Here is an 18,236-nt window from a genome sequence, read left to right as displayed (position 1 = left end):
ACAAAAAAAAAAAAAAAAAAGGAACTGGTTTGGGGGGCTTGTTATCTAGAGGAGAGGGCAGCCTGAGGGGGTGGCAAGGGGGGTCAGGAACCATGAACTCTTTCACAGGAAAGACAGACGTTTCAGGGTGAACTGCACAGAGACCCACCAAAGAACCCTGGCTCAGGACTTGAACCTTCCCCCACCCGAGCTCAGCCCTGGGAAAGGCAGGCTTTTATTTCCATCAGCACGCTCATTTCTCTCGGGGCTCACCTGTCCCCACCCCTAAAGTATCCAAGCAAGAACAGCATGAAAAACTAGCTGAAGCCACCTAATGACCTAATGAATAAGCCTGCCTGCCTTGGCTGCAAAAATAATCTACTGATATCAAAGTTTGAAATAATTGCAAGTAAAACTGTCTCGACCAGTTTTTAACTAAACAAGAGTACATGCTACAGGTATCATAGATAAAATGGTTTTACTTATTCAGTGGTTTTCTTTTTTGATTATTTCTTTAACAGGTATGAAGGATGATTATTGCACAGGAACTTCTGACCTTCTGAACAGTGGAGATGAAGAGTGGAATTTTGCTTGTTTTTCAAGATCTCGGAAAAGATGAAGTTAATTGAGCCCTCTCTAACTTTTAAAAATATCAAGATAAAATGTTTTACCAGGTGTGGTGGCAGACACCTGTAATCTCAGTGCTTGGAAGGCAGGAGGATTGCAGGTTTGAGACTAGCCTTAGCAATTTAACTAGGTCCTGTTTCAAACTAAAAAAATAAAACCAAGCTGGGGGTGTATCTCGGAGGTAGAACACCCAGGAATTCGATCCTCAGTCCTATACACACAAAGAAAATTTCAGGGACACATATGCATGTACCCAAAGAGGCCCTGACAGAAGCACATCTGAAAGAATTCCTTATAGAGTTTTTAAGTGGAGGGAGAGTTACTACTGGCTGACAAGATTTAAGGAAAAAAGATTATAAACATTGTCATTTAAAAGTGCCAGGGTCAATCTGGGACTAGATATAGAGAAACAAGATTTAAGAAAAGCATTCAGAGGACGCCATGACGTCTGACTGAATTAACGTATTAATCCGTAAGATGAGAAGGTTCTGAAAAATTTTAAACTAGATAAATGAAAAATTCTGATGAATCAGTCCATTTTAATTATACCATGTATGAGTATTTTTATAAAATGATATGGGAGGATTTTCTGTTAAAAATAAAAATATATGCTGTCACATGCTGTGAAAAATCTTTTCTTATACTGAATCTTAATAACGTGTGTGCATATTTTAACTGTGGCTTAAATTGGCCCAAATATTTCTATAACTGGATTCAATTGTGGGTTTTTTGTTTTTGTTTTTGTTTTTGCGGGTCTGGGGATGGAACCCAGGGGCATTCGACCTCCGAGCTACACCCTCAGCCCAATTCTTATCTATATTTTGAACCAGAGTTCACTAAGTCACAGACAGCCTAAGGAGCTGAGGCTGCCTGCGAACTTGGATCCTCCTGTCTCAGCCTCCCAAGTCCTGGGATTGCAAGCGTGTGCGCCACCACGCCTGGCTAAAGGTTTTTTATTTTGATCAACTACTATAAACCCTCACATATTTTTGACAGCTACACGAAATAACATGTAGGCTAGTGCTTTGGAAAGAAGTAAAAGGCTCAGTGTGGCCCCTTGAACGTTCTTAAATTGACAAAAGTTACTGGAGATCATCCTGTAGTTCAGAGACAGTAGGCAAAGGACCGAGTGCTAGCCTCTTAGAAAGTTACTGGAACTTCGGTGTGGTGGTGCATGCCTGTAACCTCAGTAACCGGAAAGCTAAGACAGAGGGATCACAGGTTCTGAGCCAGCCTCAACAATTTAGCAAGACACTTTTAAGACCTGGCTCTAGCACGCAGACACTGTGTGATCCTGGGAATGCGGGTAGTCATTCTGGAACTCCATTTCCTCTGTGAAAGACAGGAGGATCGCGCAGGTTCGAAGCCAGCCACGCTGGCTTAAGAAACCCTGTTTCCAAATAAAAATATAAAAAATAGGTCTGGGAGTGTAACTAGGAGGTAGAAGGCCCCTGCGTTCCATCCCCAGTACCACCAAAAATAAATAAATAAATAAATAACCTTTTACCTCATTTAAGTCCTGGAAAATAGAACAACAATGAAAAATTTTACTTCAAGCAATGAGGGAAAAGTATTTCTTTGATACTGGGGATTGAACTCAGGAGTTTTCTCCCTCTGACTTTCACCCCTAGCCCTTTTTTGTTTTGTTTTGAAACACAGCCTAAGTTACTGAGTCTGTCCTCCAACCTGTGATCATCCTGTCTCAGCTTCCCAAATGCTGGGATTATGGGTGTGCACTACCACACCCACTAAAAAAGTGTGTTTCTTTTCCTTTTTTGTGATACTGCAGATTGAATCCCGGTATATTCTACCTGAGCTACACTCACAGTCCTATTTTATTTTTATTTCTATTTATGGTACCGGGTATGAAGCCTAAGGGTATTACCTCCAAGCAACACCACCAGCTCTATTTTATTTTTATTTTGAAACAAGGTCTCACTAGGCTGATGAAAGTCTCACTACTTGCTAAGGCTGGCCTCGAACCTATGATCCTCCTGTCTTAGCCTCCCAAATACTGAGAGTACAAGTCTGAGCCACTCTGCCTGGTAAAAGGGGGTATTTTAAAAGTGGGACACTGTATACTCCTGGTAGCTTCCCAGTGAATTTTGAAATAGTTTGATGTTACAAATGAAAAACTAAAGACAAAATCTGACACTATGCCCAGTGTCAGATCCCCCCCAAATACATATAAGGCAAACAGTCTCCAATACTTTTCTACTTTATTAAGGTTGACCAATATGGTATTTATGTATCTAAATACTTAAGTTTTCAGTAATGTTCAGATTATAAATTACTTTTCCATAATAAGTTTAGGCACACTGGTTTATATTGTAGAGAAAATGCTTACTTTAGAACACAGAGGGGAACAAGTATAATTTGCTAATGTTACAAAGGTGGTTCCAAATCTCAGCCTACCTCTTTCCCAAGTGCGACCATTCCTTTAGTCTTTAATAACAATAGAGATCAAAACAAGTTGCTTAAACAAATCCGTGTGATATTCTGGCAACTTAGGAAGCCCTAAAAGAGCAGTAAGCACTGATTACTGAAAATCTCAAAACACAGGCACGGGTTAATTAAAAGTATTTAACAGAAGGCCACAGATGTTCTCCTAGGAGGAGCTAGGACTACAGGTGTCACGTCGTGATGCATTGAAATGGCATTGCCCAGTGCAGGTGCTGCCCAGAATCAGGTCGCCGCCTTGGTCCATCACTTTGGGTAAGCTTCCACTATCATTGCGTGGCCCTGTGAAAGCAAAAAAGTTCAATTAGAGAAACGGCAGGCTGAGTCCGGCCAGTGTGGAGGCAGCAGAGAACAGCGGTGAAGTGCAGGCTCTGAAGCTCGACCTGGCTCTAGCACGCAGCCACTGTGTGATCCTGGGAATGCGGGTAGTCATTCTGGAACTCCATTTCCTCTGTGAAGTGGGGCTCATGATGCCCACTTCAGGAAGTTACTGCGAACATTAAATCAGGTAACAGCTGGGCATGGTGGTGGGCACCTGGGAGGGGGACACAGGACTGCAGGTTTAAGGTCAACCTCAGCAGCTTAGGGGGACTCTATTTCAAAATAAAAAATAAGCCAGGGGTGGTGGCGCACACCTGTAATCTGTACTTGAGAGGCTGAGACAGGAGGATCACAAGTTCACGGCCAGCGTCAGCAACTTGTGAGATGCTCTGCAACTTAGCGAGACCCTGTTTGAAAATAAAGAATAAAATTTGGCTAGGGGTATAACCCAGAAATAGAGTGCCCTGGGTTCAATTCCTAGTACCACAAAAACTAATTAATTAATCAACTAATTTAACTAATTAAGTAGGGCTGGAGTATAGCTCAGAGGTAAAATGCACCTGGGTTCAAGCCAGTCCCCCCCACACAAAAATAAATAAATAAATAAACACACATATATATATATATTTATTTGTGCGGTGCTGGGGATGGAACCCAGAGACATTCTACCTGTTTCAAAATAAAGGGAAAAAAGATAGGGCTGAAGGGGTAGAGCTCAGAGGTTCAATCCCCAGTATCACACACACACTCTGAATAAATAAATTAGGTTCCATCCCTAGTACCACAAAACAAGAACAAACAAAAAGAATTAGGGAGCAAACATGCAAAACAAAGGACAGTGCTGTGCACGAGCCATCTGCCCTGTGGGGTCCTGGCGCAGAGATAAGGAGGGCACCACTCCTAACTGACCGGGGTTTTCCCTGAATTGATACAGATTAAGACATTTTTGATCATCAAGTCTAAAATGTTTCAACGTATAAATAACTGACTCTTACTTCTTCAAAGTCTCCGAGGAAAAGCCATAAATAAAGACTTTCAGGCCGGGCGTGGTGGCGCACGCTTGTAATCCCCGCGCTTGGGAGGCGGAGACAGGAGGATCGCGCAGGTTCGAAGCCAGCCGTGCTGGCGTAAGAGACCCTGTTTCAAAAATATAAAATAGGTCTGGGAGTGTAGCCCGGAGGAAGAAGGGCTTCCAGGAACCCCAGTACCACCAAAAAAAAAAAAAAAAAAGACTTTCAAATATTACTGGATCAGTAATATTTTCTATAATATGGAGGGCAACATCTTATCACATCAGGATTGACTTGTTAAAATTTTTACTGAGGGTTGAACCCAGGGGCATTCTACCTCCAAGCTACACCTTCAGTAGTATTTTATTTTGAATTAGGGTCTCACTAAGTAGCTAAGGGTCTTGTTAATTACAGGTGTGTACCACCATGTCCAGCATGGGTTAATTAAAAAAAAAAAAAAAAAGGACTACTGCAAGTTTCCCATTTGGATTTTGTTCCTCGAGTGAAATGCTACAGCCAACAAAGTCGGGTCTGTAATGAGAGGAAGGTAGACAGGGAAAAAAAATCTGTCAAATAATAATTTTCTGAATGGAGGGCTGGGGATGTAGCTCAGTGGTCGAGTGCCTGCTGAGCATGCACAAGGCCCTGGGTTGGATCCCCAGCACCACAGGGGAGGAAAAAATGTCCAACTGAACGGCAGGAAGTTATTCAGAGGTAAGTTCATTCCTAAATTAAGGTATGAATTCAGTTCTTTAGAAAGACAGTTTACCTCTTGGAAAAAATTTTATAGATATGGTCTTATACTGATTAAATAAATGAAAGTTTATTATTAAAGAAAAATATATCATGCCGGGCGTGGTGGCGCACGCTTGTAATCCCCGCGCTTGGGAGGTGGAGACAGGAGGATCGCGCAGGTTCGGAGCCAGACTCGCTGGCTTAAGAGACCCTATTTCTAAACAAACAAACAAAAATATATATATATAAAATAGGTCTGGGAGTGTAGCCCGGAGGTAGAAGGGCTTCCAGGAACCCCCAGTACCACCAAAAAAAAAAAAAAAAAAAAAAAAAAAAAAAATATATATATATATATATATATATATATATCAATATATTTATAATAATGGTGCTTGGTGAGAAGAATAATTATGTTAATTTTTCTATATGCATTTCTACACACTTTATATTTTCCATAATTTTCATAATGAGCATATATCAAATTTTTTTTTGGCAGTACTGGGGCTGGAACGCAGAGGCATTCTACCTCTGAGCTACACTCTCAGCCATATTTTTTATTATTTTTTATTTTGAAACAGGGTCTCACTGAGTTGCAAAGGGCCTCACTAAGTACCTGAAGGTGTCCGCAAACCGAGATCCTCCTGTCTCAGCCTCCCAAATGCTGAGATTACAAGTGTGCACCACCATGCTGAGTTCATATATTAATTTTATAAGCAAAAAAATCAATATTTTAGGGAAAATCAACTTGGGTTTTTTATTATTTATTTATTTATTTTTTGCAGTACTGGGGATGGAACCCAGGGGCATTCTACCTCCAAACTACAACCCCATCCCTCTATTTTATTCTTTATTTTGAAACCGGTCTCACTGAGTTGCAAAAGGCCTCACTAAGTAGCTGACGTTGGCCGTGAACCGCGATCCTCCTGCCTCAGCCTCCCAAATGCTGGGATTACAAGAGTGCACCACCACGCCCGGCTATTCTTTATTTTTGAAACAAGGTCTCACTAATTGCAAAGGGCCTCACTGAGTAGCTGAGGCTGTCCGCGAACCTGCAATCCTCTGGTCTCAGCCTCTCAAGTGCTGGGATTTACAAGTGTGCACCACCACGCCTAACTCAGCATGGATTTATTTATTTAATTTTTTTTGGTGGTACTGGGAGTGGAACCCAGGGGCTTTCTACCTCTGGCTATACTCCCAGACCTATTTTATACTTTATTTGGAAACAGGATCTCACGAAGTTCCTGAGCCTCACTAAGTAGCTGAGGCTGGCTTCGAACCTGCGCGATCCTCCTGTCTCCGCCTCCCAAGCGCGGGGATGACAAGTGTGCGCCACCACGCCCGGCTCAGCATGGATTTAAACAGCATCTTCCTTCCAAAGGTTACCAGAATGAAAGCTGATGCTCTCCCCACCTCCTGAATCCCTCAAACAAACTGTTGTTGTTGCTTTCCCCTGGTTGTATGGCATCAGAAATACTGCTTTAAGAATAGTTCACACTAAACTAAATCAAACAAACTGGTGTAAGCTGATTTTGTTTACAAGAAAACAACTCAACGACTTTCTGGAAGACCCTAGGAAGCTGCTGCGACATACCTGCCCTCCAGCTGCGCAGGCAGCCACCAAGCCGTACTGGCCTCCATCCTTCCGTAGTCTGTTGGCAGCTGCCATGACCAACCGGCAGCCAGTGGCTCCAAATGGGTGTCCCAGGGACAGCGATCCACCCCACATGTTAAACTTGTCCATAGGAAGCAATCCAACCTGGTGCCCGCAAAATAAAAATACAACGTAAATGTAAGTTTACTTAACATGTGAATCAAGCCAGGCTTAGTAATAGCAGTAGACAGAGGAAAAAAACTATTATTAGATACATCACAGATAATTTTACTGCAAAAGAAAAAAAGTCTAAGTCAGGTATCATGTCATATCATTAAGTCAGTCGTACATATCTAATCCCAGAACTTGGGAGGTTAAAAAGGAGGATTGCAGGTTTGAGAGCAACCCCAGCAACTTAGTAAGACTTTCAGCAACTTTGTGAAACCCTTCTTAAAAAAAAGAGCTGGCGGGTGTAGCTCAGAGGTAGTAGAAAGACTCTGGGTTGAATCCTCAGTACCATACAAACACACACAAAGTCTAGATCAGCATTAAAAGACAAGGGTCGCCGGGCGCAGTGGGCACTTGTAATCCCCACGCTTGGGAGGCGGAGACAGGAGCATCACACAGGTTCGAAGCCAGCCTCAGCTACTTAGTGAGGCTCTCAGCAACGTGATGAGACTCTGTTTCCAAATAAAGTATAAAATAGGTCTGGGAGTATAGTCCAAAGGTAGAAAAGCCCCTGGGTTCTACCTCCAGTACCAAAAAAAAAAAAAAAAAAAAAAAGGACAAGTATTGATTTATTTTTCATACAGCTCAATGGGAAGAACAAAAGACAACATAAAAATTTACTATGTTTGCTAAAGAATTTCTAAAAGCTATTTTTAAATTAAGGAATAAATTCCAAAGTACTGGGATTACAAGCATGTGCAATTACACTTTTTTTTTTTTAATAATACTGTTAGAGTAGGCTCTAGGCTCTGTTATTCAGTTTATAAAGTTATGGCAAAAACTAGTTAGAAAAATTATGTAATTCAAGGATAATACTGTTATTTTATTTTATTGTAATAAACTATAAATAAACTATTTATTCAATAAACAATAAAATATTCAATAAACTAAAAATTTTTAGAAGAGGAAGAAGTTTTTCCTTTTATATTCTCATTATTAGGTAACTAAAATTAATAATGTGCTTTGGAAATTCAAACATAGTTTTTATCAGAAACTTACCTTGGTTTTCCTACCCATGTAGTTTTGTGCAAACCAGTCAGAATCCATGGCTTTAAAATTAGCCAAAATCTGACCCTAGAAAGGGAAAATAAATTAATAAGAACCTTCTTATTAATGTTAATTTAGGCTCTCATACATGGATTTATGTAACTTTCAAGTTAATTTAAGTTAAACCAATCTTTACATCAGTTTTCAGTGACAATGTCCTAGAGATACAATAGTGCTTCCCAAGGGCCTCCAAGAGATAAAGAGCCTCCTGTTCCTAGCACCTAAGTGCGGCCCTCAATTCTCTTCCCTCAAACACTTCCCCGCAATGTGGGCCAGTACTCAAAAAGTCCCATTCTTTTTTTACTCATAATTATGAACCATGCCTTCCTCTCTCCCACAAACATGGACTCATGTTTGATAACTACAGCCCCCTTGGATATGTCTGTCAAGTGACTTACTGAGAAGGCTTCATGAAATTCAAAAGCATCGATATCACTCATGGTCAATCCTGCCCTTTCTAGAACTTTTGGAGTAGCATATGTTGGTCTGAAAAGAAAACAAAAAAGGTAGCTTCTTAAAACTTTAATTTTAACTTAAGAGTGCCTCATAGTCCCCAACCTGAGTTTATTCATTGATTTACTGTTCACAGATAAAGGACTAGACATGCCCTCCATCCCTGTTGATATTATAGAACTGAGGGAACATAATATATAAGCAAACACTGAAGGAAGTTCAGAGTGATGATGTCGTCAGGACAACAGCGTGCAAAGGGAAGGACAGGAGAAAGCGCTTGGCTCATCTCAAGGTCCTGACGAAAGCCAGCACCAGGGAGGGAGGGGAAGGCAGCTGAAAGGTCAGGAGGCTTTTGCGTTTGTGTAGCAAAATGAAAATATGCTTGTAACATCTTGTAGCATTTCAATAAAAAAATACAATGTTGTATATGTTTAACAATTTTAAGTAAAATCTATATAGGGTATATATAGGAAAAATAAAAAATAATCAAAAACTGTGTGTGTGTGTGTGTGTGTGTGTGTGTGTGTGTAATCCTAGCATTAGGGAGGCGGAGACTGGAGGATCTCAGGTGGTGGACAGCTTCAGCAAATTAGTGAGGCTCTTTTGCAACTCGGTGAGACCCTGTTTCAAAGAATAAACATAGGGCTGGGGATGTAGCTTGGCGGTAGAATGCCCTGGGTTCCATCACCAGTACTGCAAAAAGAAAAGGAATAAAAAATAGGGCTGGCTGGGGATGTAGCTCGGAGGTAGAATGTCCCAGTACCGCAAAAAAAAAAAAAAAAAAAAAAAAAATATATATATATATATATATAGTATATATATATAGTTGTTTTGTGGCGCTGGGGATTAAACCCAGGGGCATTCTACCTCCAAGCTACACCCCCCAGCCCTATTTTTCATTCTTTATTTTGAAACTGGGTCTCAACAAGTTACAGAGGGCCTTACTAAGCAGCTGAGGCTGACCAAGAACCTGCAATCCTCTGTCTCAGCCTTCCAAGTACTGGGATTACAAGCATGTGCGGTTACACCTTTTTTTTTTCTTTTCTTTTTTTAAATAATACTGTTAGAATAGGCTCTAGGCTCTGTTATTCACAGTTTATAAAGTTATGGCAAAAACTAGTTAGAAAAATTATGTAATTTAAGGATAATACTGTTATTTTATTTTATATAATATTGTAACTTGCTTTTATCTATCCCTAGATTTGGGTAAAAATACTTAATGATCTTTCATCTGGAAATAACCAGGGGTGATAGACAAGTGTTTGTTAGTTGTACAATGTCAGATGAAGAATGATACTGTGTGTGTGTGTGTGTGTGTGTGTGTGTGGTGCTGGGGGTTGAACCCAGGGGCATTGTACCTCCGAGCTACACTCTCAACCCTATTTTTTATTCTTTATTTTGAAATAAGGTCTCACTAAGTTGCGGAGGGCCTAAGTAGCTGAAGTTGGCTGCTAACCTTCGATCCTCCTGTCTCAGTCTCCCAAGTACTAGGATTACAAGTGTATGCCACCACGCCCAGCTGAATGATACTATATTAATTTTTACAATATATTACATTTGCTGGTGCTATTTTTATACAGTGAAGCAATAAGTTTGCAGCAAAATAAGAAACAGATAAAACATTCAATTTCTTCATTTTAAAAAGAAATCTAGGGATATGCACTGCTACCTACCCCAGTAAAAGCTGATCCTTTGGATCCTGGGACACATATACAAAATCCCTAGGTAAAAAGACAGAAAGGTTAGCTTCAGTAATAACATAAAGAACCCACAGGCAATTTGCTCGAACATTTACTTTACCTCAAATATGCCTTGGGCTTATAACCCATGGCCAGAGCTTTGTCCTCTGCCATAATGAGCATTGCAGAAGCACCATCAGTCTGAAATGTTAACCAGACAAAAAAGTTAAATTCTCTAACCTGTTGAATGGTCTCTCAGTTTTTTTCAGTACTGGTGATTGAACCCAGGGGCATTCTAATTCCAAGCTACACCTCAGCACTTTATTTTTAAATTTTGAAACAAGACTTGTTAAGTTGCTGAGGCTGGCCTTGAACCTCTGATCCTGCTGTTTCAGCCTCCTAAGTACTGGGGTTACAATTATGTTCCACCACACCTGACTGGAGGTCTTTCTGAGCCATCTTCTAGATCCTATTTCTTAGTGTACTAACTCATTATACTTACAAGAATCTACATAACAAACTTCATGCATTCTTTTTTTTTTTTTTTTTTTTTTTTTTTTTTTTGCGGTACTGGGGAAGGAACCCCGGGGCATTGTAACTCCGAGCTACACCCCCAGCCCTGTTTTTTAGTTTAGTTTTTTTTTTTTTTGAAACGGTCTCACTGAGTTGCGAAAGGACTTGCTAAGTAGCTGAGGCTGGCTGTGAACCGTGATTCTCCGGTCTCTGCCTCTCGAATGCTGGGATTACAAGTGTGCGCCATCACGCCCAGCTTTCATGTATCCATTATTAAATTATATTTCAAACACATACACTGACACATTTTTGCAGGACAAAGATAGAGGAGCCTATTCTTTGCATAAGCCGGGTGTGGTGGCACACCCCTGCGATACCAGTACTTGAGAGGCTGAGACAGAAGGATTGCAGGTTTAAAGCCAGTCTCAACAGCTTAGTGAGGCTGTCAGCAACTCATTAAGACTGTTTCCAAATAAAAATTAAAATCAGGCTAGGGGTGTAGCTTGAAGGTAGAATGCCTCTGGGTTCAATCTCTAGTAACACACACACACACACATGCACGCACGCACACAAAAGTATCATAATTATCAAAATGGATAAAGAGGTTACTTCAGAAATAAGTATCTATGCAGTACATATTTCTAAATATGGTGGCACACACTTGTAACCTCATCATTTGGAGGTTGAGACAGGAGGATCGTGGTTCGTGGACAGCCTCGGCTACTTAGGCCCTTTGCAACTCAGTAAGAACCTGTTTCAAAATAAAGAATAAAAAATAGGGCTGAGGGGTAGCTCGGAGGTAGAATGCCCCTGGGTTCCATCCCTAATACTGCTAAAAAAAAAAAAAAAAAAAAAAAAAAGAGAAAAAGAAAGAAAGAAAGAGAAACATGCATCTGTGCCAGGCACGGTGGTGCACACTCAATGGCCATCCCCGCAGCCTTCCACACTACATTACAACTGTGTTCTTTTCATCCCTGGTGCCTAGCAGAGGCAATATAAGTTCTATGACCTGCCAAGTGCATAGAGAGAACAGCTTTTGTATCAGAAGGGACTGGAGTAGGTGATTTCTAAGGGCTTAAAACTACACTTTTACTTTTTTTTAAGGATACTATTTTAACTTTATAATGAGTAACTGTTTTTAAGCCTCCATTCATAGTATACACAAATAAATCTATTTAAGGCTTTTCTATATAGAGTACAGAAACAGAAAAGTCACTACTAAACACAAAGAGCACCAATAGTTACCAGGAAAGAAGAGTTTGCAGCTGTCACTGTACCATAGGGCTTGATGAATGCAGGTTTCAGTTTGGCCATCTGCTCCATTGAGGAAGGACGGATGCCATTATCTTTGGTAACTGTATCCTTTCCTATAAAAACACAAACTTTTAATTCTAAGAAACCACAAGTATTCTATGTCTTCTTCAGAAAAATATGCTTTAAAACTTACAGGAATAAGTGGAATATAAATCATACCAACTCACTAGGAAGAAAGGCTTATTTTTTCTAGGTGTTAGAAATTGAACCCATGTTCTTTTTTTTTTCCTTTCTTTTTTATTTTTTATTTTTTTCTGGTTCTGGGGATGGAACCCAGGAGCATTCTACCTCTGAGCTATACCCCCACCCCAATTTTTATTATTTTTTTTGTGTGGTGCTGGGGATGGAACCCAGAGACTTTCCACCTTTGGGCTACACTCTCAGACCTATTTTCTATTTTTATTTGGAAACAGGGTCTCACTAAGTTGCTGAGAGCCTCACTGAGGCTGGCTTCGAACCTGAGCAGTACTCCTGTCTCAGCCTCCCAAGCGCTGGGATTACAAGCATGTGCCACCATGCCAGGCTTTTATTCTTTATTTTGAAACAAGGTCTCACTAAGTCGCAGAAGGTCTTACTAAGAAGCTGAGGCTGTCCACAAACCTGTATCCTCCTGTCTCGGCCTCCTAAATACTGAGATTACAGGTGTGCACCACCACACCCAGCTTGAACTCATCTTCTTAAACAAGCTAGAGAAGCACTTTACCACTGAGCTACATCCCAAGCCATGAAAGAAAACCTTTAATAGTTGAGCATAGTAAGTCATGCCTATAATCTCAGTAGTTGGGGAGGCTGAGACAAGAGGTTTGTAGGTTCAACGTCAGCCTCAACAAATTAGCAAGACCCTGTTTCAAAATTTTAAAAAAGCCTGGCATGGTGGTGCACACCTGTAATCCCAGTACTTGGGAGGCTGAGACAGGAGAACAGGTTTGAGACCAGCCTCAGCAACAACTTAGGGAAACTGTTTCCAAAAAAATAAAAAATAAATAAAAGGGGAGGGGGATATGGCTTGGAGGTAGAACTTGAGAAGCTGAGATCGGAGGATTGCAGGTTCATGACCAGCCTCAGCAACTTAGTGAGGCCTACCACAACTTAATGAGACCCTACTTCAAAATAAAAAATAAAATAAAGCTGGGAGTGTAGTTCAGAGGTAGAACGTCCCTGGGTTCAATCCTCAGTGCCTCCCACCCCCCACAAACACACACACAGAAGAATAAAGGCTGATTTGTTTTTTTTAAACTGGGGCTGGAACCCAGGGGCATTCTATCTCTGAGCTATACCCCCAGCCCTATTTTTTAGTCTTTATTTTGAAACAGGGTCTCACTGAGTTGCAAAGGGCCTCACTAAGTAGCTGAGGCTGCCCTTGAACCGCGATTCTCCGGTCTCAGCCTCCGGAATGCTGGGATTACAAGCGTGTGCCACCACGCTTGGCTACGGCTGAGTGTTTTGAAAACCATCAGTAAACATCATGTAAAGTCGTTTAAGATTTTCTGAGTTTTAGGAGCCACTGGAGCACTCCAGAACTCTCTAGTAAGTATCATGAAGTAACAGTTCACCTGGCACTTTGAAGGGCACGACATCAGACAGGAGCCCTTCGTCCTGTGCCTTCTTGGCCAGGCGGTGAGAGCGCAGAGCGTACTCATCCTGTTCCATTCGAGAAACAGCAAAGGCGGCAGCCAGCCGGTCTGCCGAGTGGCCCATGGTCTCGCTGGTGGAGAACTCAGCCACTGCGGGGAGCTAGGAAGGGAGACAGGGGCAGCAGGTACATTAGGAGGTGTGAGAGGACACCCAGGCTTGTTTGGTGTTATGTGGAAAAGTTAAAATCTATTTACCATCTATCAAACAAGACCAAGACAAAGGAAACTGTATGTGAGCAAGGACTCTGAAGAGGGCTCACAAATTCAAAAATTCTAATATTGACCAAATAATTTGCCTTTGCCTGGAATGGGAATCCACACGTACTAGAGCACACCTGGGCCTCTGCTCTCAGACCTCACTCCAAGCCTCTGCCACAGAGTGCTATGGAAACGGGAGCTGCTACTTACACAGAGCTCACAAGCCGTACCTCAGGTGACAGGAAGTTCAGTCTGAATTTAGAGAGTAAAGACAGCCGCTGGCCCAGGGTCTTCGCTTTATTGAGATCCAGCATCATCTTCCTCATTTTCCTTGAATGGCGAATAGGGACATCTGACATTAACTCGACACCACCAGCCACAACCACGTCACACTGGCCGGAAGCAATCAGGCCGACCGCTGTGGGGCACAGGTTATATGTGCGTGAACATCTTTTGCAGAACAAAACACTGAAAGTACGCTGTTTGATTAAAAAGTGGTAAAAAGTGATCAGCTTTGAGCCAGGCATGGTGGCGCACACCTGCGCTCCCAGTACTTGGGAGTCTGACAGGAGGATCACACAACGTAACAAGACTCCACTTCAAAATGTAAAACAAAAGGGCTGGGGGTGTAGCGTGATGGTAATGTTCCTGGGTCCAATCCGTAGTCACACACACACACACACACACACACACACACACACACACACACACTTATCAGCTTTGTACATCTGTAATTATTATTATTATTATTTTTTTTTTTGCGGGTCTGGGGATAACCCAGGGGCATTTGACCTCTGAGCTACACCCCCTGCCCTATTTTTTTTTTTTTAATTCTTTGAAACCAGGTCTCACCGAGCTGCAGAGGGCCTCACTAAGTAGCTGAGGCTGTCCGTGAAGCGCGATCCTCCAGTCTCAGCCTCCCGAATGCTGGGATTACAAGCGTGTACCACCACGCCCGGCTACATCTGTAATTATTGTTTCCATCTTTTCAGAAGAATTGTTTATTTTTGTGGGACTGAGGATCAAATCCACAGGCATTCTACCGTCACACTATACTCCAACCCTTCTTTTTACTGTTTTGAAATAGGGTCTTACTAGGCTGCTAAGAGTCTCGCTAAACTGCTGAGGCTGTTCTTGAACCTACAACCTTCCTGTCTTAGCCTCCCAAGTACTGGAATTACAGGCATGTGCCACCCTGCTCAGCAAAATGATTTTTTTTGTGTGTGTGGTATTTGGGATTGAACCCAGGGGCATTCTACCTCTGAGCTATATTCACAGCCCTAAATTTTTTTCTCCCTCCCTTCTTCCCTCCCTCCCTCTTTCCTTCCTTCCCTTTCTTTCTTTCTGCAGTACTGGGAATGAAACCCAGGGGCATTCTACCTCTGAGCTATACTCCCAGGCCTATTTTTTTTCATTCTTTTTCTTTATTTTTTAAATTTTATTCTTTATTTTGAAACAGGGATCACAAACCTGGATTCTCCTGTCTCAGCCTCCCAAATGTTGGGATTACAAGCCTGTACCACCATAAGAATAAGCCCGGCTTATTCTTTATTTTGAAACAGTGTCTCACTTAGTTGTGGAGAGCCTCACTAACCAGCTGAGGCTAACCACACAAATCTATAATCCTCCAGTCTCAGTTGGAGAGCCTCACTAACCAGCTGAGGCTAACCACACGAATCTATGATCCTCCAGTCTCTGTCTCCCAAGTACTGGGATTACAAGCGTGCGCCACCATGTTTGGAGGCAAGGCAATTATTTTGTGTGTGGTGCTAGGGATGGAACCCAGAGGCTTTCTTTCTACCTTTGGACTACACTCCCAGACCTATTTTGTATTTTATTTGGAAACAGGGTCTCACTAAGTTGCTGATAGCCTCACTAAGTAGCTGAGGCTGGCTTCGAACCTGCGCCATCTCCTGTCTCAGCCTCCCAAGAGCCGGGATTGCAACCATGTACCTGCACCACCACGCCAGCTTCAAGGTAATTTTAAAAAATAACTATAGCCGGGCGTGGTGGCGCACGCTTGTAATCCCCGCACTTGGGAGGCAGAGACAGGAGGATCGCACAGGTTCGAAGCCAGCCACACGCGCGCTGGCTTAAAAGACCCTGTTTCCAAATAAAAATGTAAAAATAGGTCTGGGAGTGTAGCCCGGAGGTAGAAGGGCTTCCAGGAACCCCAGTACCACCAAAAAAAAAAAACAAAAACAAAAAACAAAACTATAAACACATTCCACTGACACTAGAGAAAAACAAGTTTTATTCAAGCCATATGTGAAAAAGGAATTTGGGGATACAGAAAAAGGTAAGTCTCAAAAGACAAGTCCCATGAACCTTTGAAATGTAAAACAAGCAACTCTGGAGCAACTAGGCCACGTCCTTGGCCTTTGTCCTTGTCTGAAAAAAGTAACATGATGCAAGTGCAGGGAAACTGACTGAAACTGCGGACTCTGCCTGAGCTCCTCCAGTCTAGCCCCAGCTACTGTTCCCCTGTAAACATTAACACCTCAGACAAAGGAGTTGCCTCTTCCTCTGAAGGGCCACATTCTCCCTTGAATGTATGTCATTTGATTTCCTAAAGAAGTGTGTGTTTTGACTGACACATGCTGAAATTCTTTTCCATCATAGATACCAAGGACCCCACTTGTCCTGAGTTGAAGTTCCCTCAATCTGGGAACTCCTCCATATGGAGGAGTAACACATGGACATTATCTTCTGAATATAACTATTGTATCAGCTCTTGACTATGTCCTTTTTTTTTTTCTTTTTTTCTTTTTTGGTGGTACTGGAGATGGAACCCGGGGGCCTTCTACCTCTGGGCTACACTCCCAGACCTATTTTATATTTTATTTGGAAACAGGGTCCCTTAAGCCAGCTGAGGCTGGCTTCGAACCTGCGCAATCCTCCTGTCTCAGCCTCCCAAGCGCAGGGATTATAAGTGTTTGCCACAATGCCCGGCTAGCTCTTGACTATATTCTAAACCAGAATATCTTACTTCTTTTTTCTTTTGTTGAGACAGAGTCTCACTATGTTGCCAAGGCTGGCTTTGAACTCAGATCCTTCTCTCTTCGCCTCCCAAGAAACCAGGACTACCGCCTGTACCACCATATCCTGCTTTATTTTATATGCTCCCAACTTTAGCTTTCAGAAAAGCTTTCCACCCTATAGAAAATGTTAATTTCTACTGTTAGACACAAAAATTCTGGCCTTTGAGAACTAAGGCAGCACCCCTCCCTCCTTAAGGCTCCTGGCAAGTGTTCTGCTGTTCTAAAATGCTGCAGAAGGGAGAACACCCCCAGTTGCTGCCTCTGGCACCATTCACTGCCATCCATGAGCTGGGCTGCCAATCTGGCCTTGATGTTACTAAAAAGCACATGATACTAAGCATTCGGGATTTCCTTTCTTTTACACTAAGTGCTGATGCTACAAAATGCCCCACAAGTGCATTCAAGTTGATTAGGAGAAGTGGCAATGATATATGAAATGCCAAGGGTGTAGAAAGTAAACGTGTATCACTAAAGCGGGATGTGTAGCTGTGGAGGCTGCAAGGCCCTGTTTTAGTAGGGATGTGTCAATCACCTAAGTTTAAAACCTAGTGGGTTATAAACTCCCATGCCTCTGGCTCCGAGGCCCCTTCCTGGAGACCAGCTCCTCTGGCTGACAATCGCTGCTACAACCAGCCGCATTACTCCTGGAGGAGCTAAGGAGGGCTGTGTGGAGAGTGAAAAAAGGCTGAGAACTATTGTCACCCAAGTTCTGCTGGGTGTGGTGGTGCACACTGTAATGGCAATACTTGGAAAGCTAGACAGAATGATCACAGGTTTGCAGCCAGCCTCAGCAATTTAGTGAGGTCCTGCACAATTCAGTGAGATCCTCTCACAAAATAAAACTAAAATAGGGCTAGGCATGTAGCTCAGAGGTAGAATGCCTTGGGTTCAATCCCCATACCACAAACACACACACCAAAACTTTATAATATGACCTTATTTAAAAAAAAAAACACAAAAATATCTGTGCTAATCATTTACTTCTGTTGAGATCGCTATTTCTTGAGACCCTGTAAAAGACAGAGGAGGAAAATCAACCTGCACCTTCGGCGTCTGCTGACACCTACCTGTGGTCATGGCTTGGTTTGAAGAGATGCAGGCCATGGTGACAGTGTGAGCAGGAGTCCTGTCAGAGAAGCCGGCTCCCAGGGCTGCCTTTGGGAAACACAATGAGTGCAGGGGTAAATATAAAGGCATATATCTTGGGGTGGCGCCCTGAGGACTACTACTCTGCATAGTGAACTGGGAAAGGGTTTATTTTAATATTCTATAGAGCAATATCTGAAACAAAATTAAATCTATCACAGAAATGGTTTACACTTTTCATCTATCCATTAACTGACAGACACTCTACAAAATTCTTGGTAGCAAGTTTATGGTATGGTATACAAGGCTACAATACTCAC

The 18,236-nt window shown here is 42.2% G+C and overlaps 1 protein-coding gene across 1 annotated transcript in view; it reads right to left on the bottom strand.

Annotated features, from left to right (window-relative positions):
* Positions 1-3,312: 3,312 nt before the first annotated feature.
* HADHB (hydroxyacyl-CoA dehydrogenase trifunctional multienzyme complex subunit beta) overlaps positions 3,313-18,236 on the bottom strand; it is a gene marked incomplete at both ends in the record, with an annotated part of 28,852 nt that continues 13,928 nt past the window's right edge. Inside the window, 10 exons of the mRNA XM_080711921.1 lie at positions 3,313-3,348; positions 6,724-6,888; positions 7,951-8,025; positions 8,397-8,484; positions 10,125-10,172; positions 10,252-10,331; positions 11,889-12,010; positions 13,511-13,691; positions 14,020-14,207; positions 17,898-17,985. Of these exons, the coding sequence (XP_080568047.1) occupies positions 3,313-3,348; positions 6,724-6,888; positions 7,951-8,025; positions 8,397-8,484; positions 10,125-10,172; positions 10,252-10,331; positions 11,889-12,010; positions 13,511-13,691; positions 14,020-14,207; positions 17,898-17,985 (1,071 nt within the window). The remainder of the gene's footprint in view (positions 3,349-6,723; positions 6,889-7,950; positions 8,026-8,396; positions 8,485-10,124; positions 10,173-10,251; positions 10,332-11,888; positions 12,011-13,510; positions 13,692-14,019; positions 14,208-17,897; positions 17,986-18,236) is intronic.

This window comes from Muscardinus avellanarius, assembly GCF_963383645.1.
Source record: "Muscardinus avellanarius genome assembly, chromosome: 15".
Taxonomy (NCBI): domain Eukaryota; kingdom Metazoa; phylum Chordata; class Mammalia; order Rodentia; family Gliridae; genus Muscardinus; species Muscardinus avellanarius.
Note: the sequence above shows the minus strand (reverse complement) of the source record. Positions and strands in the feature narration are given on the sequence as shown.